At 37.3% G+C, this 26,227-nt stretch overlaps 1 protein-coding gene across 8 annotated transcripts in view; it reads left to right on the top strand.

Annotated features, from left to right (window-relative positions):
* Positions 1–26,227, top strand: part of PTPRM (protein tyrosine phosphatase receptor type M) — a 984,934-nt gene that overhangs the window by 822,466 nt on the left and 136,241 nt on the right. For all 8 annotated transcript variants that reach the window (XM_072604258.1, XM_072604256.1, XM_072604255.1 and 5 more), the window contains one exon: positions 2,137–2,224. In XM_072604258.1, coding sequence (XP_072460359.1) covers positions 2,137–2,224 — 88 coding nt within the window. The remainder of the gene's footprint in view (positions 1–2,136; positions 2,225–26,227) is intronic.

Below are 26,227 nucleotides of genomic sequence, written 5' to 3'. Positions count from 1 at the left end.
GGACTTTATGAGTTACCTTATTTTGGTGTCATATCTTATTGTTGGGGTGTCCCAATTTGTTTTTAAAACATGATAAAATTTCAGATCCCTCTACCAATAAGCTAGACAGTCATTATGATCATGGAGATTAATGGTGCATAATTTACAGAAAGCAATTTAACAAGAAATTAAATTCATGGTTATGTTTGTAGTACTTCCTTTTCTACCTTTTGCGTTACAAAAATTAGTGTCTCTTGGCCTCTAAAGTGAATGTGCTTGTGATAAGATGCTTGAGACTGGCTAATAGGAACAGAATTAGCTAGGTTATTTTACAAAGCACTTGGTTCTCACTTTTGCTACCATTTTAACCTGATCACTGATCAACAGGGAAGCAGATGACAGCAGTGATTGTAAATACACTCTACTTGCTGGGTGCAGGTGCAGCAGATAAAGTTGGCAATGAAGTCTAGCCTCTGGTGACTGTCAGCCTACCCACTTCCTCTCCACTCAGTCCTCTTCATCCTACTTCCAAAAAAAGAAAGAAAATGGAAATGTTATTCCTTCATGTATTTACAAAAAATTAACTGAGTGAAATTCTGCAAACCTTTGTCATTCAGAGACTGTTTTAAGTGTTATGAATGCTATAAGATACACATGTAAGGTACCCCTATGGTACCTGCATAAAGATTTATTTAGAGATCAAAACCAGCACAGCAAAATGGATTGTTCCCCAAACTGGCAGTTGCATGCTACATGTTGCTCTTGGAGGAATTGCATTGTCTCTTGGAATGTTGAGGAAAAGGAAGCTATTCACGGGATGCTAGTTGAAATAGACAAGATGGTTTGAGACTCCCTAAGTGGATTAGAAAAGTTAGGGATGAAGCAATGCTTCAGTCTGGAGAAAACAAGGTTGAATATATTCATAACATTTGTGAGGCCATGTGTCCATCCTGCTATATTTTTAATAGTTTCACTCCACCACCCTTGCAAAAAAAAAATCATAAAATGGTCCTTTCTATTCATCTTCTCAGCATTTTTTCTTTTCCCTTTCTCTCCTCTTCAGTATTGTGCCTGGAGGTATAGTGATTTCAGTGAATGAGAAGAAGGATTAGACCAGTTAGTTGAAGCAAGTTCCCAGGGTCATTTCTTACTGACAGCTTTTCTGATGGCTTTCTTTTCTCCATACCTAAAGCACTGGAATGAAAAACTATGATTTTAGATTGGGAATGGTTACTGTGAGAGGAACTTAAAATGAAATGAAAATCCCCATATGCTCAGATGCCTGGAGGTTTTTAAAAGAAAGTTAATTTTTCTATTTGCCAAGTGATAAAAGGGCATTTTCACTAGAACCAAAAAGGAAGGTTTACATTTGATTAATAACATAAAGATTTTAGACTTTGGTTTTAATAATGCCTAAATCCTTGAATAAATGGATGAATTGATTCTGAAAGTTTATCTTAGAAGTCATAAAACTATAAGTTGTCTGCCTCTAGTAGTCTAGCCAAAAAAAAAATTTTTTTTCTTGTGTGGTTTACCAGTTGAAGAATGAGCTCTTTTAAGTTTGGTTTTCTCTTCGCTCCTAGAATATTGAGAGAATTATTATATGAATAACAAATGTAATAAGTTGTCCATTTTTTTATTATACAAGTTAACCTGATATTTAGATGTTCTACTAATGAGCAAGACCAACTTTGTTTACTAAAGTGCTTTCATTGTACTGTGATACAATGAAAAAAGCATTGACTTTAGAGTCGTCGGACTTAGGTTCTTATCCTACCTCTGATAATTATTACCTAGGACCTTGGGCATCAGTTTTCTCATCTGTAGAATGAAAATAGTGGGCTGGTTAGCCTTTGAAGTAAGTAGATGTGTGATCCTGCAATCCTTCTGGAATCTTTGAAGCAAATTGGGGATTTTACCGCTAGAGGCTCCATGCCTGTATTTGTAGAACAGAAGAAGGGAAGCAGTGTTCAGAGAAAGCTAAATTAAATATTTAAGAGGTAATATTCCTTATTGATCCTCCAGCTAATTCCTGTGGATGTCATATTTCCTTCTTGACCACTGTTCCACCTTTTTTTTAATCCTTTGGTCTTCAGCTTCCAATGTTTATGACAAGAGATTGTAATTCTGGGTATCACTTTCCTCCCTTTCTTGCAGAGTTTCTTTGAAGGGCAGTCTGCACCATGGGACTCAGCAAAGAAAGATGAGAACAGAATGAAGAACAGATATGGGAATATCATCGCCTGTAAGTGTTCACAGTGTGACTGTTTCTGTATAACTTTCTTTTTGCATCTGATATGATTGAACACCAGCTCCATGCAGGGAGTCTTTACAGAACAATTACTTCCCTCAATCTCGCAGAGAAGCTGAAGTATGCAAATAATAAAGAAGGAGAGAAAAAAACATCATTGAAATAGCTCTCTAAGTCAATGCACTTTTATTTTTGTGGCTAGTTTATTTTAGATTTAAGGCTTGGATAGTGTTGGTAACAATGAAATGCTAAGGAGGAAAATGCTTTTTAGGAGTAATAAATACAATAACCCTGATGTCTCTTACCTGCTATACAAAATAAATAAAAATCAGGACATTGGCATGCCTTTATGAAAGAAGCCTAGACTACTCTGCAAACGTTAAATTATTAATCCCTTTGACTTTTGTTTGAGGTAAGCCAGTGTCCCCCTTTTAAAGACAGGAAATTGAAATACAAAAGTAGCATCATTTCTCATTATATCTCACTACATAATATAAAGTTAGTTGCGATTTCATCTGAGAAATTTCTGCCTCCTATAGAGTGAAACTGAGAGCTACTAGTATTTTTAAAACTGGCCAAAGCTCATTTGTTCTTTAACATTACTGAGATGAATTCAGATGCTGATTGACAGGCCTCCTACCAAATCTGTTTCTCTGCTTCTTCCCCCTCCTCTTCCCCTTACCTCTCTCCTGAGATCCAGACTCAGATTTCCAGCTTGCTGCTGTATATCTCTCCCAGGATGTCTTCCTAGTACATCAAACATCACATGGCCAAAACTGAGCTCATCTTTTCCCCTGTTGTTCCTGATTTTCAAGTTTATGTTGATGGCATCACTATTCACCATTCTAAACTCCCAAGCTTAAACCCTTAGGGCTGCAGTCTTCTCTCACTGCCTTCCTCCCTTTTCCAATAATTCTCCATATTTTTTGCACTCTGCCTCTAGAATAGTTTTTGCTCTTTTTCCTCCTTCCATTACCACTTTCAACACGCCAATTCAAACTCTTGTTTCTCCATCACTCCTAATCAGACTCCCAGTCTTCAATTCCTGCTCCTCTCCCAGCCGTCAGAATAGATTAATCTATACACCACTGAACACATTAATCTTCTTTATTCACAGTTCTGATCCTAGCATTACTCTCTTCAGAAAACTTCTTGTCTGAAATATAGTACAAACTCATGAGCTGGGCATTCTGGGCTCCCTGAGATATGGTTGCCACTTACCTTTCTTTCTCATACCCTATCTTCACTACTCCTAGAATGCCCTTCCCCCACCCCCACCACCTTATCTTCTGTTTGTTGAAACTTTCCCCTTTTTTTCTAGAGCCAGCTAAAATGTCCTTTCTTCCAGGAAGTAGAAGTACTACTCTCCTGCACTTAATCACCATCTATTTTGTATTTGGTTTTGTTCAGACCTGACATTTCTTTGGTTTGACCAACTCTGATTAGGAAACCACACTCAAGCCAATGCAAATTAGCATTCATTCTTTGTCTTCCAGCCTTAGACTTGCATGGGACATTTAGAATACTGTATATGTAAACAGCTTGTATTTTCCCTGCTAGAGCATATATTCCTTGGGAGCAGGAACTGCATCATTCATCTTTGTGTTCCCATGAATCCCTAGGAACCTTGCACAACTTAGGCACTCAATAGATGTCTACTGAATGCATGAATAAAAGGATCGTTTAAGTATTACTCTTTCAAGGTCATATGATAGTGTCTATTCCTTATTTCTGTTAATGGCAATATTTCACAAATAACTCAAAAGTAATGCCCCATTAGTGATCTAGGAGAACTAACATAGCGTTGGTCTAAAGGCATCAAGTCAGGACTCAAGGCTAAGTTTTTGAACTGGGAAAATCTAACTTTTTATGGCTCTACTCTGTGACCCTCTGAAATTCATCAAGCATTAACATCCTGTGATATTGTTTTATTCACACAAAATTAAAGAACAAAGTAAAATTATTAAGGAGTTACATGTTATGCTTATTGAATATGGCATTATGGGTAAATTTCATTTACTTGTGATAATTTTCTAAGTATGATAAATGGCTTATGTCTTTAATATTATTAAGGCTGGCCTTTCATTAAATATTAGATAAAGGTGTCAGCATGGTGTGATTTAAGTTTTGCCAAAAGACACTGCTGACCAAAAATATCAGGCATTCAGGGAGGACTAATACATCCAGTGTGAGGGCTACTGAGCCCTTTTCAGATCTGCTCATTCAGCTTTGGTGTCCACCTTTCACCCAACTCTCACCTGTGACTCTGGCAGCTAGGTGGTGCAGTAGATAGAGCACCAGTACAGGAGTCAGGAGGACCTGAGTTCAAATCTCACCTCAGACATTTAACACTCATTGGGTGTGTGACCTTGTGCAAGTCACTTAATCCCAATTGCCTCATCCTGGGCCATCTCCAGTCATCCTGATGAATATCTGGTCACTGGATTCAGATGGCTCTGGAGGAGAAGTGAGGCTGGTGACCTGCACAGCCCTCCCTCACTCAAAACAAAGTCAAATGCAAGTCATGTCATCATTTCTCTAAAGGCATGGTCTTCTTTGGCAAGGAAGGATGAACACTCCTGTGGCTCTAAGAAGCTGTAGTATGCACAGTGACCATACCCTGGTGTCTTGGCAGATAAACTAAGTAAGCCACTTTGAGAGTAACCAACAGGCCTCAAACCCATCAGTGAGTTAGAGGGTTGTTTATCCCAAGCATGTGAGGACTTCCCCCAGCAGAATGGGTAAATGAGAACAATTTTTTCCAATGACAACGAAATTGTCTGAAGCAGGAGCTATAGAGCTTGGTCAGATACTAATGATGCCAGAATCATCCACTGCATCCTAGGCTATCCCCAATCATCTTGACTTTCGTCCTGCCACTGGACTTGGATGGCTTTGGAAGAGAGAGTGAAGCTGATGACTTTTTGTAACTCTGCCTCACTTAAATCCAATTCATGCATGAGTTAAGACATCACCCCATGATGTCACTGGCCCTCTTGAAAATGAACAATGAATAACTTCTACTCAGTGTCTAGCAAATAGCAGGGTCTCATAATGAATAGTTATGAATGTGTACTTCTATGACCCATCCCTTACCCTGCACAATTCAACGTGTTGCCAGTTTGGAGAAAAATTATTGCCATCCAACATTAGATCTCAGGCTTTGATGTGAGTGTATGTACAAATGACATGTCCTCACTTCATACTTCTGGAAATATAACATTCCAACCAGTTCCTGTCTACCCCTTTCATTCAGTCAGCAAAAACAAACAAAAAAACCTACATTTTACAAGACATGTGTGCCCTATTACAAATGCTAAAATTTACTCCTCTCCAATGATGAATTCATTTTATCTGCCAAACAAACAAGACTTCCCACTGCATTAGGTATCTTTTGACCACCACAGAGAGAATAATAAATGTGTATATGTGTGTGCACAAGAGTAACATGAAGTAAATTAGCCAGGGTGTTAAAGTGTTGGCAAGACCATGACCTTGGGATCAGTTATTTTGTCCAACAACAAGTATTTATTCAGTACCTGCTATGTGTCCAGTACTCTGCTTACCTTTGTGAGGACATACAAAGAACATATAACACATTGCTTACAATAAAGTTAGGAAAAGACTAATAGTCATGAACAAAGAGGCCAAAACAAGACAATATCTTCTATCAGTAGCTAAAATAGCATAGTAGATGGAGCTCTGGGCCTGCAGTCAAGAAGACCTGAGATCAAATCCAACTTTAGGCACTTACTAGCTGTGTGAACCTGGTCAAGTCATTCAACCTGTGTCAACTTCAGTTTCTTCATCTGTAAAGTAAGGATAATAATACCACCTACCTATGGATTGTTGTGAGAACCAAATGAGATAATACTTGGGTATTTTTAAATGCTCAGCACATGCCTAGCAAGTAGTAAATACTATATAAATGTTGACTCCCATTCCCTTTTCCTTATTTTTTGAGTGCAGCATTGTGTCTTATTGATCCAAAGTTCTGTTGAAATTCTGAGGAAAAAGATCAGTGATGGCTAGCATGACAAAGGAAAGGTTCATGAAAGAATAGGGCTCAGTCTTAAAGCCTTTACTGTTTCCTTTTGGTACTCTTCTGTCCAGCAAAAATCAGTCGTTAAAAATATGAAATCATTTTACCATTGTGTGTGAAGATTTGAGAGTGGCTGCTATATGAATACACTGCAGTAGAGCACTTTAAGTACCTACTGTGTGCAGAGTATTGTGCTATAAAAGACCCAGAATAGCTTTTTGCTGTTGAGTCCTTTCAGTGATGTCCAACTCTCCCATTTGGGCTTTTCTTGGCAAAGACACTAGAGTGGTTTGCCCTTCCCTTCTCCTTATAGCCCAATAAAAAGCTTAAGATAGCAATAGAAATACCTCAGATAAATAAGATCAAATTTCCACATTAGAGGAAAACAAAACAAAATGGTAGGTAAGGTTTTAGAAGGAAAGTCGCTACCAGCTAGTAGGATCACAGAAGGCTTCCATGAGTAAATGAATGAAGGAATGAAAGAAAAAGTACTTATTAACTGCTTCATGTGTTAGTCACTCCACTAAGCGCTATAGGTACAAATATGTAGAGGAAGTCTCCAACTTCAAAGAGATTGTGTTCTAAAAGGCAGAAATAACCCTTATAGAAGAGTGTGCAGGTCAGGAAAGAGTGAAGCAAGAGTAAAACAAGGGAGACATTTCTATAAGCAATGACAGTGCTGATAGGATCATTGGTCCCAGGGCAAGAGACAGGAGTTGGGAGAGGAGAAATGAGGAGAGCGGGAGGGGTATGGCAGAAAGACAGCATTGAAGCAAGTTCAAATGCCATGGGATGGATAGATATAGTGACCTTTCATCCTTTGAGTGATGGAAAGAGGTGTCCTCTGATTTGAGCATTAGACTGTGAGCTTCTTCAGAGCAGAAAGTGCTTTTCCCCTTTCCTTTGCATTCCAGTACTTAGCATAGTGCATGGTAATTAGTAGGTGCTAAATAAATGCTAGTTCACTGACTGACTAAATAAAATATAAGTAGAAATTAAACAAGCAAAAGGTCAGGGGAGACCCTCCCCAGTCATGGGGAACATCATGAACAAAGGCTCTGAGTTGTGAAGGTCCAGAACATCTTTGAAAATTAGATACTAGTCCATTTTAGCCAAAGCAAAGAGGTTATGGAAGGAAGTGATATAAAAGTTTGGAAAACAAAGGTGGCATTGAATTGCAGAGGGCCTTTAATACAAAAAAAGCATGAACTTCTGGGAGCCCATAAGGATTTTTGAGCAAAGCAATAACATGACCAGACCTGTGTTACAAGTTAGATTATTTTTTATGAAGATTGAAGAGAGGAGAGAGGAGCAATGGGAAGACCTGTAAGGATGCTACTGCAATTATATAGGCAGGCTATCACCTCTGTAACCTGGGTTTGTACTGGAATGGAAGCAGTGGGAATAGGGAAGAGGGAACAGATGTGACCAGTGTCACAAAGGTGGGAACGCTAAAACCTGGCAACTGTTGGACATGACAGATGAGGGAAAGGAGCCAAAAATAACCTCAAGATGATGAAGGCAGGAATCTGGGTGAATGGTGGCACCAGAGACAGACACAGTGAAGTCAGAAGGAGCAGGGTGAAGGAAAAATAATAAGCCCTGTTTGAGTTTGAGATGTCAGCAGAGCTTTCAAGTCGGCATGTCATGAAGGCAGCCAGAATTGTGGGCCTCACGGTCAGAAAAGCCACAGATTTAGTTATATAGTCTGAGAAGCAATCTATAGAAAGGTAAAAACAACCCATCCAAGTGAGTGGGATTTTCAAAAAGCTCCCTCTAAGAGTTCTTATGACCGTTTGCATCAGCCCTAGGAGGCAGGATCCTCTACTCACCATCGGTGAGTTGGGTATAGAATATAGTAAGCCATAATGCCAAACAATAGAAAACATCCACACACCTACCTCCCTAACTACATTGTTCTTACTCAACATAATGAATATGAACCAGTAATTAAGATTCAAAAAACCTAGAATTGAGCCTCAACTCTGTCACAATTTAGTAAATAAATCACTTATTCTCTCTGGGCATTGAGAGGTTCAAGTACTAAATCAAATGTTCTTAATCTGGGGTCTTGAAAAAATTAAAGATAGATGAATATGAAGATAGATATTTCAATATAATTAGTTTTCTTTATAATCCTATGTAATTTGTTCATTTAAAAACATTGTTTTAGAACTCAGAGTTTTAAAAAATGAACGTTAAAAATTGTTTTTACATGCAACTGGGAAATAAGATACACAGGCAATGGGGTAGAGAAATCTAGTTTACCCCTATAGTAAAAGAGATGGGGAAATAGATAAAAGAAGAGAAGAGAGTGAGAGAGAAGACAGGTTGGGAGAAGGAGTATTCAGAAAACATATTGTCATGCGGTAGGAGGAGAGATGGGGAGAAAGTTTTGAACTCAAAATCTTGTGGAAGTGAATGTTGAAAACTAAGAAAAAAATAAATTGAAATGTGAAAAACTAAAAACATTATTCTGAAGAGTTCATAAGCTTTATTAGACTACTAAAGGAATCTATGATACACACACAAAAATAAGACTAGGGTATTTTTAAGATGCCTTTGAACTCTAATGAGCAACACTTCAGTTTATACCACAGCCACTCTTAATCCAACTGCGATTTTTTCACTGGAGATTTTGATGGAAGGAAAGAAATAAGTATTGATTAAATACTATGTACCAGGCACTATGCAAAGTACTTTACAAATATCTAATTTAATTCTCACAACAATCCTGGAAGGAAGGTTCTACAATTATCCCCATTTTACAATTGAGGAAACTGAACCAGAGATTAAGTGAATTACCCAGTAGGGTAGATTTGAACTCAGGTGTTTCTGCTCCAGGCCCTGTGCTCTATCCATTGTACCACCTAGCTGCCTTTTAACACTGTAGAATTAGATGGGGTAGACCAGAATTCTCAAAGTTATTTGGCCTACCACCCCCTTTTCAAAAAAGAAAATTACTTAGTGGCTCCCTGGAAATCTACTTTCCTTAACACTTTAACAGTTTTTTTAATATTTGCATCATTCAAAATATATATATATTTATGATATATATATTTATACATCCCCTGGTATCACCCAGTCTTGGCTTGAAGACTTCCTATATCTCTTAGCACTCCAGACTTTTGAGTTCTACACTCATGGGCAAGAAGGAGAGGAAACCTTGACTTTGTAAGGTGATAACACTAGCTATATTTTAAACTCTGTATGACTGATGCCTCTTAAGCCATCTCACTGATACCAACATAGTTTTTTTTCTAATTAAATTGTTTTGGTCATCTAGTGGTAGGACACTTACTACTTCCAAATGCCTCCAACCCATTCCACTTTTTTTAATAGTATTTTATTCTTTTCCCAATTATATATCGACATTTTTTAGCATTCATTTTTAAAAGATTTTGAGTTCCAAATTTTTCTCCCTCCCTTCCTCCTCTCACCTCTTCCTAAAATGGTAGGCAGTTTGATATAGGTTATATTTGTGCAATTATGTAACATATCTCCATATTAGGAGGGAAAGAAGAAACACAAAAGAAAAAAACACCAAAGTAATAAACTGAAAAAAGTATGCTTTGATACGAATTGAGAATCCATCAGTTCTTTATCTTGATATGGATAGCATTTTGAGTCCTTTGTACTTGTCTTGGATCTTGTGTTGTTGAGAAGTACTGGGTCAGTCATAGTTTATCATCAGTATTGCTGGTACTGTGCACAGCGTTCTCCTGGGTCTGCTCATTTCACTTTGCATCAGTTCTTACAAGTTTCCACAGGGGTTTTTCTGAAGTCCGCCTACTCCTCATTTCTTATCACACAGTAGTATGCTATTGCATTTATATACAGCCATTCCTTAGTTGATGGGGCCCATTCCACTTTTGGTCCACTGTCACCATTAAGAAGTTTTTCTTGCATCAAGCTTAATTCTGCCTAACTGTAGTTTCCCCATGTTGCTCTCAATTCTGCCCCCTGAAACCAAACAGACTGGCCAAGTCTAGCCCTTTTCCCATGTGACAGACCTTCAGGTACTGTACTTGAAAACTGTTATCATGCACCCTCAATGGTCTTTTCTTTAGGCTACACAGCCCTAGTTTGTTCAGCCAGTCCTAGTGAAGCATGCTTTCCAGACATTTAATCAACCTGGTTAATCTCCTCCTATAAATATACTTTAGCACTTGGCATATAATAACACTTAAAAAACTTGTTGAATGATTGATTTGGCAGTGCCCTTCCTAAAATATAGTGCCTGTACCTGATCACAGTATTCCTTTGTTTTGCAATGAATAGTCTGTATATGATGTTTTGAATTTCACGGATACAGTAGCTATAGCAAAATTTAAATGGTTTTTATGGTAGAGTGACTTGTTCATGGACAAAAAAGGCATTGAAATCCTTAGGCAAAAATGTACTTTTATACACTCTCTCTACACAGGCATTGAAGGAAGTATATTAAAATCAAAGCCCTTCTCATTGGTGTGAAGGTCATTTTGATTTAGTGAGAAGTCTAAGTCAGAACATTCTTTGTCATAAGAGCAAACTAGAGCAGAGGGAGTCAGGCTTTATAGCTTAGAGATTTTTGTAGGCACTTTTAAAAATAGATCAGAATCATTTATAATTAGCACATTTTCTTTTTTAGGAGCAAATTTTACATAAAAATTTGACTTTAAGGAAGCTTGAGAACAGTTTTTTTGACCTTTGCTCTTGACCCTCCTCTTAGCCTGTCTCAATCTATCCTTTTTAAAAATATGATTCATTTGCTTTACAAACCCTTTGTGTCTACAACTTGGGTGATTATAAATCCAGTTGTCTAATGTGCTAACTAATGACATTTAAATGACTTACCATAAGTAGAGAATCATAAGGCTAGAAAAAAAATTTGGGGTATACAATCCAGTGCGTTACCATTTCTTTCACAAATAACAAGAAATCCAGCTCTTTGAATGGATGGGGCAGGGGAAGTGAAATGTTTGGGAGAGAAGGATGGTGGAATGGGCAGATAACCCACTATAATTCCATAGAAAGTACTATTTCATGTGGATTCTGTTGGAAATTAATGGCTATGTAGACATACCTCCATGTTCTAAGAAGTGTCAGAGATTTCATCCAGAGAGTTCATATGAGGCAGGAGGTGTAGATAAATACAAGTAGACCATACATCTCAGAAGATCATTTGAAGGAAGAGGAACCCAAGGTTGAGTAACTGATAATCAGGAATCAAGATCAAGGATTCCAATAACATTCACCAAGCTTGGGCTGCAAGAGTGAACCGTATACTCAGCCTTCTGAGGCCACAGGACCTTATACATGGTACAATGAATAGAGTGCTAGACTTTGAGTCAGGAAGACCCAAATTCAAATCCTGTTTCATACACTTAGCAGTTTTGTGACCCTGGACAATTCGCTTAACCTCTTCAGTTTCCTCATTTGGAAAATAAGAACAATAATAGCACTTTCCTTAGGGCTGTTGTGAAAAGCAAAGGAGATAACCTACTCAAAGCACTTTGCAGGTGTTAAAACACTATGTAAAAACTCTTCCATAGGCATAGGATTAGATTTTAAAGGGCAAACTAGAAGTGAACCTAAGAGGAGAGATAGGCAAGCATACCTGGCTGACAGTTATATTGGACCCCGCAATAAGAAAACAAATGGAAATGCAGCTGCTAGACCCATCCTTGGCCAGACTATAACCCCTAAGAGAGAAATAAGAAAAAGCCATTAGGTACAGAAATCAACTGTAATTAAAATTAATTTTGACCCTTTTTCAGAGAGCAAATATTACTTAGATCAACATGATTTTAATTTGCTTTAAATATGTCATCAATATGTAGCGCAGAGAGAATTGGTTGGAGGTGAAATATCACCAATTACTATCTCATTTGTGCTATAGTAATAATAATAACATTATTACAAGTTAAAATTATAAGACCATTATACATGTTTAATATTAAGGTATTAGTGTATTAGGGTTTTTTTTTCATTCTGTGGCACTTAAGACATTTTTTAAACATTATATTTAAGGAATTCAAATTGCAGGCTCAAGGTCTTGCATTGTGGACTTTTCTTTTCTCCCTAGCGTCATTATTAATGGTAATAATGATAAATACTATCATATTATAGTATTTTAGAAGTAAACAGTGAAGAGCTTATTGCTTCATCCTTTTTGATTTCCCATACAACTTCTCTAAAGATGTGATACCAGTCAGTAAAGTGCTTTCTGACAGAAAAGGAGCTCAGCGCTAAGTCATAACAGTCTTCCCTCACCCCCTGGCACTGGATTTCCTGAGTGACAGAGCATTTTGTATTACTTGGAGGCGGGGTAGAGAATCAACATAACTCGGTACATATGTACTCCACTCACTGTGGAGGTGATAACTCTAACCATAACCTACCTCATCTGTAACACACTGCACACATGGAAAGCACAGCATAGTCAGGCTATGTGGGTCTGTATCTTGCCATTAGTATAAATATTTCTTTTTGACTTCACATTTAATCTCAAAAATGACTTTTAAAACAATTAAATGATTCTTCCAATAAGCAAGTGGGTTTGTATCAGAATAAGTCCCTTAGTGTTTACCATGTGCATACAGAATGGAATGGCATATATTGGTCCAGGACCATTAGAAAAATTGTAATGACTTTTTGAATTATAACAATGATGGCCATGTTTAGCACTGATCCCATGGCTTAATTTTAAAAGTGCTTTACAAGCATTAAGTTAAGAAACTGATTTGATTTTTTAAATTTAGCATCAATCTGTAAACAAATAGAAGTAAATCCCCCCAAAATCACAATCTGTATAGCATTTTGATCTTACAAATGGCAGCCTTAATTCAAGGTGAGTTAGGTTTCAGGAAAATGGAAGGATGAGCCTCCACAGATTTATGCTTAGAAACTCCACATATTTATTGTTATCGCTTGCTTATATAAAGCTGGCTTTAAAAGAGAATTTGATGTCCTACAGATCCTCAGTCTCTGGGTCACTGCCATTTAAACAGCATTTCATAGTAGGAGCTGTAGCTTCAAGGACAGTTTTTCTGTTTGAATTTTAAGGCCTTCCTCTAAATCAGTGGTTCTCAAAATGTGACCAGTGTACCCCTAATTATCCCCAAAAACCTCTTCACATCTTGCTTGGGCTCTTGTAATAAAAAAATAATTTGCTTCCCTGTTTCCCATCTCTCTCCTTTCTAATCCATTTTTCACATAGTTGACAAAGTCATATCAACCCTCTTCTACAAGAAGGTTTTGCCATGCATCTCTTCTGCTCAATAACCTCCAACAGCTACCAGTTACTTCTGAGTAAAGTACAAACCCCCTCTTTGGCATTTAAAATCCTTCTCAACCTGACAGTTTGTCCTTCCAGTCTTATCCCAGATCACATACTTTCATGCATTCTCTATTCCAGCCAAACTCATGTATTTGCTGTTTCTACCCCCTTCTGCGTACATTTGTATTAGCTGTCTACACTCCCTTTTCTGCCTGTGAGACTACCTAACTTCTTTCAAGGTTAGCTCAGTGGCCCATTCCTTAAAGAGCCCTCTCCTGATTCCCTGAATTGCTAGCTCTCTGGTCCAGAAATGATTGTGCATTGACTCTGCATATACTGTATTTGTTTTGTACTCACTTACTTGTTTTGTGTTGTTTCTTACCCATAGGTCATAAATTCTTTGAGATGAGAGATTTTTTTCGTTTTTAACTTTGCATCCCCATGCAGCTAGCATATTATCTAGCACATTTTTCGGTATTTAGTAAATGTTTACTGAATGAATTAGAACGATAGAGCTAAATACTAGAGAACAAGGGTTTAAGAAATCATTAAGTGGTGTTAGAGAAGAGAAGAGATTAACTCTTTTAAAGAAATTTAAGAATGGATATATATCATGCCTTTTACATGGAACTATTAGTGGTCCTGGTCACTTATTAGATTAATCCTGAGTGCCAAGTTCACCACTCATTTGAAAAAAAGATTTGTAGCATTTTATGAACATGGCCAATATGGAAATATGTTTTGCTTGACTATGCATATTTCTTACAAGGATTTTGTTTTTCTTTTCTTCCTTCCTTTTTTCCTTTTCTTTTTTTCTTACTTTTTTTTTCACTGTTTTTTAGTGAGTAATAGGGTTGGGCAGCTACATGGGCAGCCTGGCCTGGAGTCAGGAGGAATTCAAATTTCAAATTCAAATTCAGATACTTACTAGCTGTGTGACCCTAAGCAAGTCACTTAACCTTGTTTGCCTCAGTTTCCTTACCTTTAAAATGAGTTCTAGAAGGAATTGGCAAACTACTCCTGTATCTTTGCCAAGAAAAACCCAAATGAGTCATGATGAATCCGACACAACTAAACAACAAGAGTTGAAAAGGGAAAACAATAAATGCTTCTTAATTGAAACAAAAGTAATTTTAATGGATAATTTTGTGGGTAGTAGACAAGAAAACTCAGGGCACAAGACAAACAGGAAGAAGGAACATGAGAACTGAGGCATGGAGGCAGTCAGGTGCTGAGATATTCGTCATGGGAGACTGATTGTCAGAGGGTTTGAACTAAAATACTCCTCTAAGCAAAGCAACAAAAATGGCGATTCCAGGGACCTCTAGCTCTGGAGTACTGGAAACCACACAAGGGAAATAACTGATCAGTGCCTTCAACCACCCCAGCAGAGCTTCTCCTTTCCCAGTTGGCAAGTTTGTGGCCCCCTTCTGTTACTCTCAGTATAGATTTCAGTTATCTTAAACCTTGCTGGCCCACAGAAATGTTAAGTCTGATGTGTATTTTACTTAAAGCATACAAATATAGGGTAGAGATACTGTTATTTATTCCAGAATAAAGGTTCTTAACCTTTTTTGTATGTCATAGTCCTTTGGAAGTCTGGTAAAGCCTATATAGAACACCTTCTTAAATAATGTTTTTAAGTAATTGAAGGAAAGGATAAGTTTCAGTTGCAAGTTAGTGACAATAAAGATGTAATTTTTTTTGCTCATCAGAGTTCTCAGACATCTATCCACAGAACTTACTTGAGAATCTTTATTCTAGGGAGACAAAAGGTTTGATCAAAAGAAAGTGATCTGGAATGTTGGAGCTAATTTATGACATAAACCGGACAAAGTATAAAAGTAGTATTAAATGTATAAACCTGGCATAAAAATTTGAGATTCAGTCCTTTCAATGCTAAATTAGTAAGGACAACAAGATATAGAAATGGATTAAACTACAAGCATTATAACTTTCACTTCCCACAGCACTGACTGTGACCTATTTCTTTCTTCCCTTGTCTTTGAAGAGCAAACCATATCCCTCCCCTCTCCCAGAAGGTAGTGAATTGCTTGGAAAGAGAAAACCTAAAGGAGAGTGAGCTGCTCAGTCCTGCCCATAAGATAGAAGAGGAAAACAAACTTTACATGCACACTCAGTATACTTACTAACTTATGAAATAACTAGCAGCTCAACTTACCTGGCTCCCCATCTCCACCTGTTGCCTGTGAAAGGAAAGAATGTAGAGAATGGGTAACAAGGTCAAGGAAAGAATTATTTTGTAACTGTAATTATTTTTTGTAATTGTAATCTATTTACGTAACTAGATTTGTAGGGCAAATGGAAAAAGCCAGTGAAGATGAAGAGATTCTTTCCCCCATTTCTTCTGGCTGTCTTCACTGTAGAACTTTATTTCTGCATGATCTTCTTGGTCCATAAATCTTCCTTAAACTATCAAGACCATGCTTATCAAAATAACAATGCCAAACAATTATTAAGCACCTACTGTTTGCTAAGCACTATGATAGGCCCTGTGGGTAACAGTTTAGATAAAATATTATCCCTGATCTTAAAGTAAGGTATTGAAAAATTCATATTTGATTTTAGATTTAGAACTGGAAAGGACCTTAGTCCAGCTCCTCTATTTCAAAGATGGAGACTCAGTTCCAACAGAGTTTTAAGTGACTTGCCCATGGTCACACATGTAGTTAGTAGCAGAATGGAAATTCAAACTCAAGTCCTTTGACTCTTATTCTTTGTACTATATTATATTGATTCTATTATTTTGTAACCAAAAAAAGTGTTGAAAAAAGTAAGAAGCAAAGAAGTGTAAGTGGGAAAAATATTTTAAGCAACTTTGATGGTATTGATGGGAATCTACATCTTCTCTTGTAATAATGAGATCTGCTAAGTAGAAGGCTGTGTGACATCAGAGGGAGTAAATCTAGATATATTGGGAAGCCAAAGATGAAGAAAAGATCAGACATTCCATTATCTTTCCTCCTCATTATTCCTAAGTCTGTTACAGGATCGAGTCCTTCCCAACATTTGATCTGTCCTTCCAGTAGTTAGTGTCCCAGACCTTAGAGTAGGGTCATTTAAAAAATATTTTCCATAAATTCAAGAGCATGTGTACATTTTTAAATTTTTTCCTGTACTTAGCCCATAGCACTACCTGTGTATACCCTTGACCTTGAAAATGCTAGAGAAAATCAGTTACATTTTCTTTCACAGATGATACTTCACATCAGAAGACCTGCTAGTTTAGTTTACATCAACATTAAGCTCATTCCTGCCACAACCAATTCTACCAATGTCAAGAAATTAAATTTGGAACAAACTCATCCTTCCTGCCAAAAATAGTCCAGTCAAGGCTTGATTATCCAGGGCAAATCTTGCTTTCACCTCCAGGAAAATTCTTCTAAACCAAAACGTCATTGCCTCTCATGCTCACAGGAAAATGTGAGTCAAACAGAATGCCGGCTTAGAGGAGACATATCTCTTTAGATCCAATGGAGGAAAGAAAATTCACACTTTATTTTTTTTTTTTTATGGACAGTAGTTTTTTATTACCTTTACCCAGGAGAACAAAGTTATCACCTTTACCTTTTCAACCTAGGGAGGGGAACCAGATTCTAACAGGTTTTGAAGATAATTACCTTTGAAAGGACCAATTACAATTGTATGTGTGTGTATATATATATGTGTATATATATGTATGTGTATGTATGTATATATATATACACACATGCAATTGTAATTGGTCCTTTCAATATATATATATATACATATACATATACATACATATATACGTAAAATCCCCCCCACCTTCATTAAAAACTTCTGCATAATAAATGCACTCAAAAGAAATCAAAATTTTCTCAAGTTCCTTTTCTTGCCAGTGAGGACAAACAATGATTCTGTATCTGAAAATACTTTATCAAAGTGGGGAGAAAGGAATAGATGAGCCAAAGGTAAAGATGAGATGGTTACTTTCATTCACTTATTGATATAAAAAAAATTTGCTAAACATCAAAGATGTGATAGGTAAGACACATACATGCCTGCCTGCAGGGATCTTATACTACAGAGAAGAAAGATAAGATCTGGGCACAAATAAATAATGCAAAGCAATATTTGCTGACTGCTATTTGACTTTAGAGAAGGGAGATGTAACAAAGCACAACACTGAGGATGGACCTTAAAAGATGGCTAAAATTGCATTAGGCAAAGGGAAGGCAGAAAGGGCATTCTAGATTAAACTGTCAATGCGTAGCTTTTTGATTTTTTTAAGTTAATTCCTAGACAGTCATTCCAACCACCGTTCAAAAAGTGAGGCATTGGAATCCAGAAGCAACTGAAATTATTATATACTGTGCAATTTAGTAGTGATTTATTCAGGCAGTCACAAAGTATTTATTAGCCGTATGCTGTATTCAAGGCACTGGGGATATAAAGACAAATGTTAGATATTCCCTGACCTAGTGGACCTTATATTCTACTGTATCATATTGTCTGCTTTCTCAATATGTGAAGGAAGGGCCAAAGGAAGGGAAAGAATTTGAAATTCAAAATTTAAAAAAATGTTAAATAAAGCAGTTTAAAAAAAAAATTACTTATACCCTACTGTTTCCAGACATTGTCATACATGAGTAAGAACTTATTCATTCATTCATTCATTCATTCATTCATTCATTCATTCATTCATTTTGCTAATCCTATAAGTGAATTTTTCTTATGGCACCATGGTGGGCAAATACAACACAAATGCATCCCCTGCCTTCAAAGATTTTACAGTCTAGTGAAATATACTTTAATCAAAAAGAAAACAGATAGTAAAGTCTTTTTTTAATGACTCAGTCTGTTATACATATGTGTTGAGAGAAATTATTATTAAATAGCCAAATACTGAGGAAATCCAGAATTTTTTTCCCCTTCCTATATCCTCATTCTCTTTTAAGTCAAGCTTTCTCCTAGATTTTGTAGGATCTCCCCATCCAACTGAGGAAACTCATTATGTTCTAAGCAGGCTAGAGGTGGGGAGGGGTAAATTCACTCTAGATTGCCCAAGGCTGGTAATGGTTTGGGATCCAGAGTGATCAAAGTCACACTCCCAGTGGTGGGGAACCTGTGACCTTGAGGTCTTATGTGGCCCTCTAGGTCCTCAAATGCAGTCCTCTGTGATTTGGAATCAAAGTGCCATACTTGAGGACCTAGAAGGTCACATGTGGCCTCCAGGCTGCAGTTTCCCTGCCCCAGCCCCTTATTGGAATAGGTCCACCTCTCATTACAATATTCATTCTCATTAATTTTTAACCAATCAGAGTTGATTGCCACCCTCAAGAGCACCCCCTCTTCCATGAGCACATAAGGTTCCATGAAGAGTCTTTATTACTGAAGAGTGCCACTGGCCACTTTTATTAATTATCCGCTAGTGTAATTAATAAGATGATTAATTACTCAGAAAGTCTCTGAAACTTTTTATACATCACACTGCTGTAGGTTTATGTGTCTTAAATAGAATGAAGGACGATTAAGAACAAAGACATTACAGCAAAGGTTTTTTTTTTACCTGATTTTACAGTAGGAGATGATGAGGAAACTCTTATTTCAAAGTCCCTGTTTATGAGAAATGAGAGTTCAGTCTTGACAGAGATTGAAGTCTCTAAGGAGGCCATTATGGAACAACTTGAGAAACTTGAGTGTAGTAAATCAGCAGGAATGGATGGCATTCATTCTGAGGTTCTGAGAGAAATAAAGTGTGAAAGAATGGAGATTCTGACAAGGGTTTGCAATATATCCTTAAGACAGCAGCTGCTTCGAAAAGATTGGATAGTCGCTAATATGGTACCTGCCTTTTAAAAAGCTGCCTAGGGAAAGTGCAGGAAGTACAGGCTGGTAGACCTTCATTCTCTCTCTAAGAAGCTGGCTGTAGAGGTCTGATACTCAGTTGAATTGCAATTCAATTCTTTTCTAACACCTTTCATTCAGTAAGCTTAAAGACTTCCTGAATGAAACGAAATTGCTGCAAACTCCACTCTGTGAAAGGAATATGTGTGTATATGTGTACATAGATATGTATCATCACTGTTAAACACACCAAAAAAATGTCACTGGGAAGAAAACATTTTTTAAAAAAAAGATACGAATCCCTTTTCCCTGTAAGAATTATGAAAGTGGCATGAAAAATTGAATGAATGAAAAAAATTATTCAGCACTCACTGTTTGCCAAGCGTAGTGTTAAACCCTGGGCATACAAAAGCAGATAGTTCTGCCCCCAAGGAGTTCATATTCTAATAAAGTGAGACAAAACATATAGGAGAGTAGTGGCCTGGGAGGGCCACTTTGGTCAGGAAAGTTGTTAGGACCAGGATACTGAGCAGCCTCAAGGTGGCTACTGAGCTTGTTGAGAACATGATCAAGAAGAAAAAAGAAAAATAAAACATTGGTGGGACCTAAAATAGTGATGAGGTAGGACAGTTACCAGTTAGGACACAAGACAAAAGTTCTAGAGATGAATGAATTAAAATTTTCACTGCATGATTTCTAGTCCATGAGACAAGATGGCCAGGAAGTATGTTTTAGGAATAATGCTATCTTAGAGATGGGTCTTAAAAGAGATAGCTATATGGTGAAATCCTGATTCTCTACACTTGCTGTGGCCTACTTCAATTAAGACATAATCTTAAGAGTAAGTAAAGGTTTTTAGATGTAAATTATCAGTCTTTGCTGGACAGTATTCAAAGAGCACAACAGTGATGGGGAGCCAAGAAAAGTCGAAACTGCTGCATTTTTTTTTTTTTACTACTTATCCTATTATTCTGGGTAACTGTGGCTCTTTGCAGTCGTTCAGATACATATGTAGTCTCTTCACTCATTTAAAGGTTGCAGTCCTGGGAAGAACACTTAGAAAATTAATCAATTGTCTAACATATCATTCCTTGATTATAGTTTAGCAGAGACCATTAATCATGGAAATCTTTGCATTTAGAATGTAAGGTCCTTGAGATTAAGCTTTGTTTCATTTTTCCATCTGTATACCTAGTGCTGAGAGGAGTTATAGTATATAATAGGTGCTTAATAAATGCTTATTGGTTGATTTTTACAAGTCTTGAATTGAAAACCAAGGAACTTTGCCATAAACACTTCTTTTGGTGATCAAGGTTAATTTAAACTCATTCACCCAGTGGAACAGAAGCAGAAAAGAAAAATTCGTGAATGTGGACTGTGGATTTGAGCCTGTAAAGACCTCAATTTACCCTGTTTGTGCTTTCCCTTTTACTGGTTTTGAGAATAAAGACAGAATCAAAGCCTCTTAAGAAAGCTTACAGATCATTTAACACAATTCCCTCCTTTTAGACATTGGGAAATTAAGAGCTAGAAGGAAAAAATTACCGACTGACACTTTTTTTTAACATTTTTGGAAATGTAGTCTTTAAAAATATAAAGCTATGGTGGGTAAAACCGAGATGGTAGAGAAAAGGCAGTTCCTCACCTAAGCTCTCCACAAAACCCTTCTGAACACCTTTAAATAATGCCCTAAAACAATTACTGGAGCAGCAGAACCCACAAAAGCACAGGGTGAAATAATTTCCCAGCCAAAGATAACTTAGAAGATTACCAGTAAGGGTCTGTTGCACCTGGGTGAGACCAGCACCAGCAAACCTGGAGTAGGCCTTGGGAGCCACTGAATTGGCAACAGCAGTAGCAACTGCTTCCAGAGCTCTCAGCCAACAGATGGTAACGGGGTAGAAGAACTGGTCAGAAGGAGATTACAGGAGTCTCTCTGCTTCTCTGCCCATACGTGGGTCCAGGTCACAGTCTGGGGTGGCAGTCTCAGGGTGAGGAGGAGCACTAGTATACCAGAGCTTGTGGCTGCAGTGGAGCAGGGACCCTCATCACAGTCTGTGATCACTCACAGACCAGAGCACAGGCCAGAAGAGTAGTAAACACACCTCTCCTTAGATCATAACTCCTTGGAAGAACTAAAAACTTATAGTACACCCTCCACCCTGGAAGCAGACTTTAACAAAGTGTTAAAAGAAAAGTAATTGACTGAGGAAAATGAACAAACAACAAAAATAACTCAGACTGTAGAAACTTTGGTGACAGGGAAGATCAAACATATACTCAGAAAATGATAATAAGCTTCCAAGAAATACATTAATTGATCTCAGGCCATTGCAGAGCTCAAAAAGGATTTTGAAAATCAAGTAAGAAAGGTAAAGGAAAAATTCAGAAGAGAAATAAGAGTCGTGTAAGAAAATCATAAAAAACAAATCAACATCTTGGTAAAGAAGACACCAAAAAAATACTGAAGAAAATAACTCCTTACAAACAGACTAAGCCAAAGAGTAAAAAAAAAAGGTACAAAAAGCCAAAGAGGAAAATAATGCCTTAAAAAGCAGAATTGACCAAATGGAAAAAGAGGTACAAAAATTCCCTGAATCTTTAAAAGTAGAGCTGGCCAAATAGAAGAGGTACAAATGCTCCATGAAGAAAATAATTCCTTAAAAACTAGAATTGAGCAAATAGATACTAATGACTTACTTAATGACAAATCAAGAATCAATAAAAACAAGACCAAAAGAATGAAAAAATAGAAGACAATGTGAAATACAACTGACCTGGAAAATATATTCAGGAAACATAATTTAAAAATTATTGGGCTCCGTGAAAACCATGATTAAAAAATGAGCCTAGACATCATCTTTCATGGAATTATTAAGGAAAACTAGCCTGGTATTCAAGAACTAGAAGGTAAAATAGCAATTGAAAGAATCCGCTTGATCATCTCGTAAATGAGACTCAAAAATGAAAACTCCCAGGAATATTCTAGCAAATTCCAGACTTCTCAGGTCAAGAAGAAATAACATAAAATTAAGATGTGAGAGAAGAATACACTAGGAGAAAGAGAAAGGTAGAATGGGGAAAATTATCTCATCAAAGAGGCAAGAAAAACCTTTTACAGTGAAGGGGAAAAATGGGGGAGGTGAGAGGAGGGAGTAAGTGAACCTTACTCTCATCAGAATTGGCTCAAAGAGGGAATAACATACACACTCAACTGAGTAAAGAAATCTATCTTACCCTACAGGAAAATAGGAGGGGAAGGGAATAAGAGAAGGGGGTAGAGTGACAGAAGGGAGGACAGATTGGGGGAGATGATAGTCAGAAGCAAAACACTTTTGAGGAAAGACAGGGTGAAAGAAGAGACAAAATAGAATAAACGGGGAAATATGATGGGGGGAAATAGAGTTAGCTGTTATAACTGTGAAAAAATTAGAAGCATGTTTCTCAAACATATAGAGAATTGAGTCAAATTTGTAAAAATAAGATCCATTCCCCAATTGATAAATGATCAAAAGATATGAAGTTTTCAGATGAAGTAATCAAAGCTATGTGAAAAAGTGCTCTAACCTCACTATTGATGGGAGAGAAATGCAAATTAAAACCATTCTGAGGTACTACCTTATACTTATTAGATTGACAAATGTTAGAGGAATGTGGGCAAAATGAGACTTTCATACATTGTTGGTGCAATTGTGAACTAATTCAACCAGTCTATAGAGCAATTTGGAACTATGTCCAAAGGGCAATAAAACTGTACATACCTTTTGACCTAGCAATACCACTATTAGGTTTGTATTCTAAAAGAGATTTTAAAAAACCAGAAAGAAAAAGGACCTATATACACAAAAATATTTATTGCACCTCTGTTCTGGGGACAAAGAGTTGAAAATTGAGAGGATGCCCATCAATTGGGGAATGGCTGAACAAATTTTGGCATGTGATTACAATGAAATACTATTTTGCTATAAGAAATGATGAGCAGGATGCTCTCAGAAAAACCTGGAAAGACACGAGCTGATGCAAAGTGAAATGTCCTGTGTACAAAGTAACAGCAACATTGTAAAATGATCAGCTGTAAATGACTTAGCTGCTCTCAGCAATACAGTGATCCAAGACAATTCTGAAGGACTTATGATGAAAAATGCTTTCCATCCCAGGAAGAACTGACGGTGTCTGAATACAAATTGAAGTACACTTTTTGAACTTTCTTTGGTCTTTTGGTGGGGAGGGGTATGGGGGGGGGGATTTTCTCTTTATTTATTTATTTATTTTTTGAGTTCTTCAATCACTACCATAAAATTTAGATTTTTACCGCCCCCATACCTACCCCCACCACCCCCATCCCTCCCCAAGACGGCATACAAATCTATATAGGATCTACACATACTTTCCTATTGAATACACTTCCACTATAGTCATGCTATATAGACGAACTAAAATAAATGGAAGAAATCATATGACAAATCAAAACATAATGCACGCACACACACACAAACATGATTTGCTGCATTCTGCGAATGAATTCCATCGTTCTTTCTCTGAGTGTGGAAGGCATTTTGCCTTAGAAAACCATTGGGAATTTTTTTTTTAAGTTCTTGCATTATTATGAAGTTCCAAGTCTACCAGAAAAAGCTCTTGCACACTGTGGTCATTGCTGTGCACAAAGTTCTCCTGGTTCTGCTCCTTTCACTCAGCATCAGATCATATAAGTCCTTCCAGGCCTCCCTGTAGTCCTCTTGTTCATCATTTCTTATGGCGCAATAGTACTCCATTACATTCATATACCATAATTTATTCAGCCATTCCCCAATTAATGGGCACCCCCTTGATTTCCAGCTTTTAGCAACTACAAAGAGTGCTGCTATAAATACTTTTGCACATATGGGACCCTTTCCCATTTTTATGATCTCTTGGGGATACAGTCCTAGTAGCAATATTGCTAGGTCAAAGGATATGCACATTTTTGTAGCCCTTTGTGCATAGTTCCAAATTGCTCTCCAGAATGGTTGGATGAGCTCACAGCTCCACCAACAATGAATTCCAACTCTCCCACATCCTCTCCAACATTTATCATTTTCCTGTTCTGTCACGTTTGACAATCTGATAGGTGTGATGTGGTACCTCAGAGCTGTTTTGATTTGCATCTCTCTAATCAAAAGTGATTTAGAGCATTTTTTCATATGATTATAGATGTCTTTAATTTCTTCCTCTGAAAATTGCCTGTTCATATCCTTTGACCATTTATCAATTGGGGAATGACTTGTATAGTTGTACATTTGAGCCAGTTCTCTATATATTCTAGAAATGAGGCCTTTATCCCCAAGATTAGCTGTAAAAATTCTTTCCCAATTTACTACATCTCGCTTAATTTTGGCTGCATTGGGTTTGGTTTTGCAAAAACTTTTCAGTTTAATGTAATCAAAATTACCCATCTTGCATTTCATAATGCTTTCTATCTCTTCCTTAGTCAAAAATTCTTCCCTTTTCCACAAATCTGATAAATACACTATTTCTTGCTCCTCCAGTCTGTCCATGGTATCAATCTTCATACCTAGATTGTGTACGCATTTGGACTTTATTCTTGTGTACTGTGTCAGCCATTGGTCTATGCCTAGTTTCCACCACACTGTTATCCAGTTTTCCCAGTGAGTTCTTGTCCCAGAAGCTGGGGTCCTTGGGTTTATCAAACAGGAGGTCACTATATTCCTTGCCTACTGTGTCTTGAGTACCAAGTCTGTTCCACTTGTCTACTCTTCTGTTTCTTAGCCAATACCAAGTGGTTTTGATAATTGCTATTTCTTTGTTTTTCTTGAGGTTTCTCTTTTTTAGTCCATGTTTTCTTTCACAACATGACTAATATGGAAAGAGGAGCAGGTAGGAGGCTCAATGGTTAGAGTACTGGGCCTCAAGATTGTCCTATCATTGCCTGTACTTTGCTAAAGGCTAAACCTGAGTTATTCCTTATATCTACATTCTCCTCTTCTAATTGATTGTCATTGCGGAATTATGCTGCCAGACCTGTTACATGTTTGTGCTGTTTAATCTCTCCTGTCCTGCATTTCTTCATGGTAATTTTTTCCTGTTATACTGTTTCCCAACGGAGAGCCTTACCTCTTATTTTGTTGAGGATATCAACACCTTCTACCATGAACCTCTTCTTCTCCTCTATTCCATACTTTAAAAGCTTTTTAGCATCATCTCTTATTCTCCCCTCTTTTGTTCTGGTCTCTGAAGATGAGGTGGACTTTCTATTTAAACTCTTGTTCCCAGTTCTTCTATGGAGGCATTGCTTTGTTCTATCACTTTCCCACCTCACATCTTCATTCTGTCCTCACTTACTGACATCTTTCTTACTTTCAAGAAAAAAATGTCTTCCTTATCCTTAAGAAAAACCTTTCACTTAATCCTGATATGTTCTTAAACCATCAGTCTCATTTTTTATGAGATGCCTCTACTTGGCTGTCTCATCAGTATTTCAAACTCTACACATCCAAAAACAAGCCAACAAGCACCTATTAAGTGCTTAGTATGAGCCCTACATTGTGCTAAGCAATGGGAAATACAGATGCAAGCAAAAAGAAAGACAGTCCCTGCCCTCATAGAGCTTACATTCTAAAAGGTGAAGACTTACATAAAAGAAAGCAATAAAAGGGGTGAGAAGAGGTTGAGGTGACATAGTAGAGAAAGATCAGAGTGCAGGAATTAGACATTACTGGCCTGGACTCCTTCCTTAAATGGCAGTTTGGGGAGGAGCCATTGAATCAGAAGGAAAGGCCAAAAAAGTAAGAGAGTACTTCCAGTTTATGATGAATTCTAGAGTTGAAGGAAGCTTCCAGATGAAGAGGCTTTGGGGGCATGGTAA

This window comes from Notamacropus eugenii, chromosome 4, assembly GCF_028372415.1.
Source record: "Notamacropus eugenii isolate mMacEug1 chromosome 4, mMacEug1.pri_v2, whole genome shotgun sequence".
Classification (NCBI taxonomy): Eukaryota; Metazoa; Chordata; class Mammalia; order Diprotodontia; family Macropodidae; genus Notamacropus; species Notamacropus eugenii.
The sequence above is the reverse complement of the archived record's forward strand: the minus strand, read 5'-3'. Positions and strand labels throughout refer to the sequence as shown.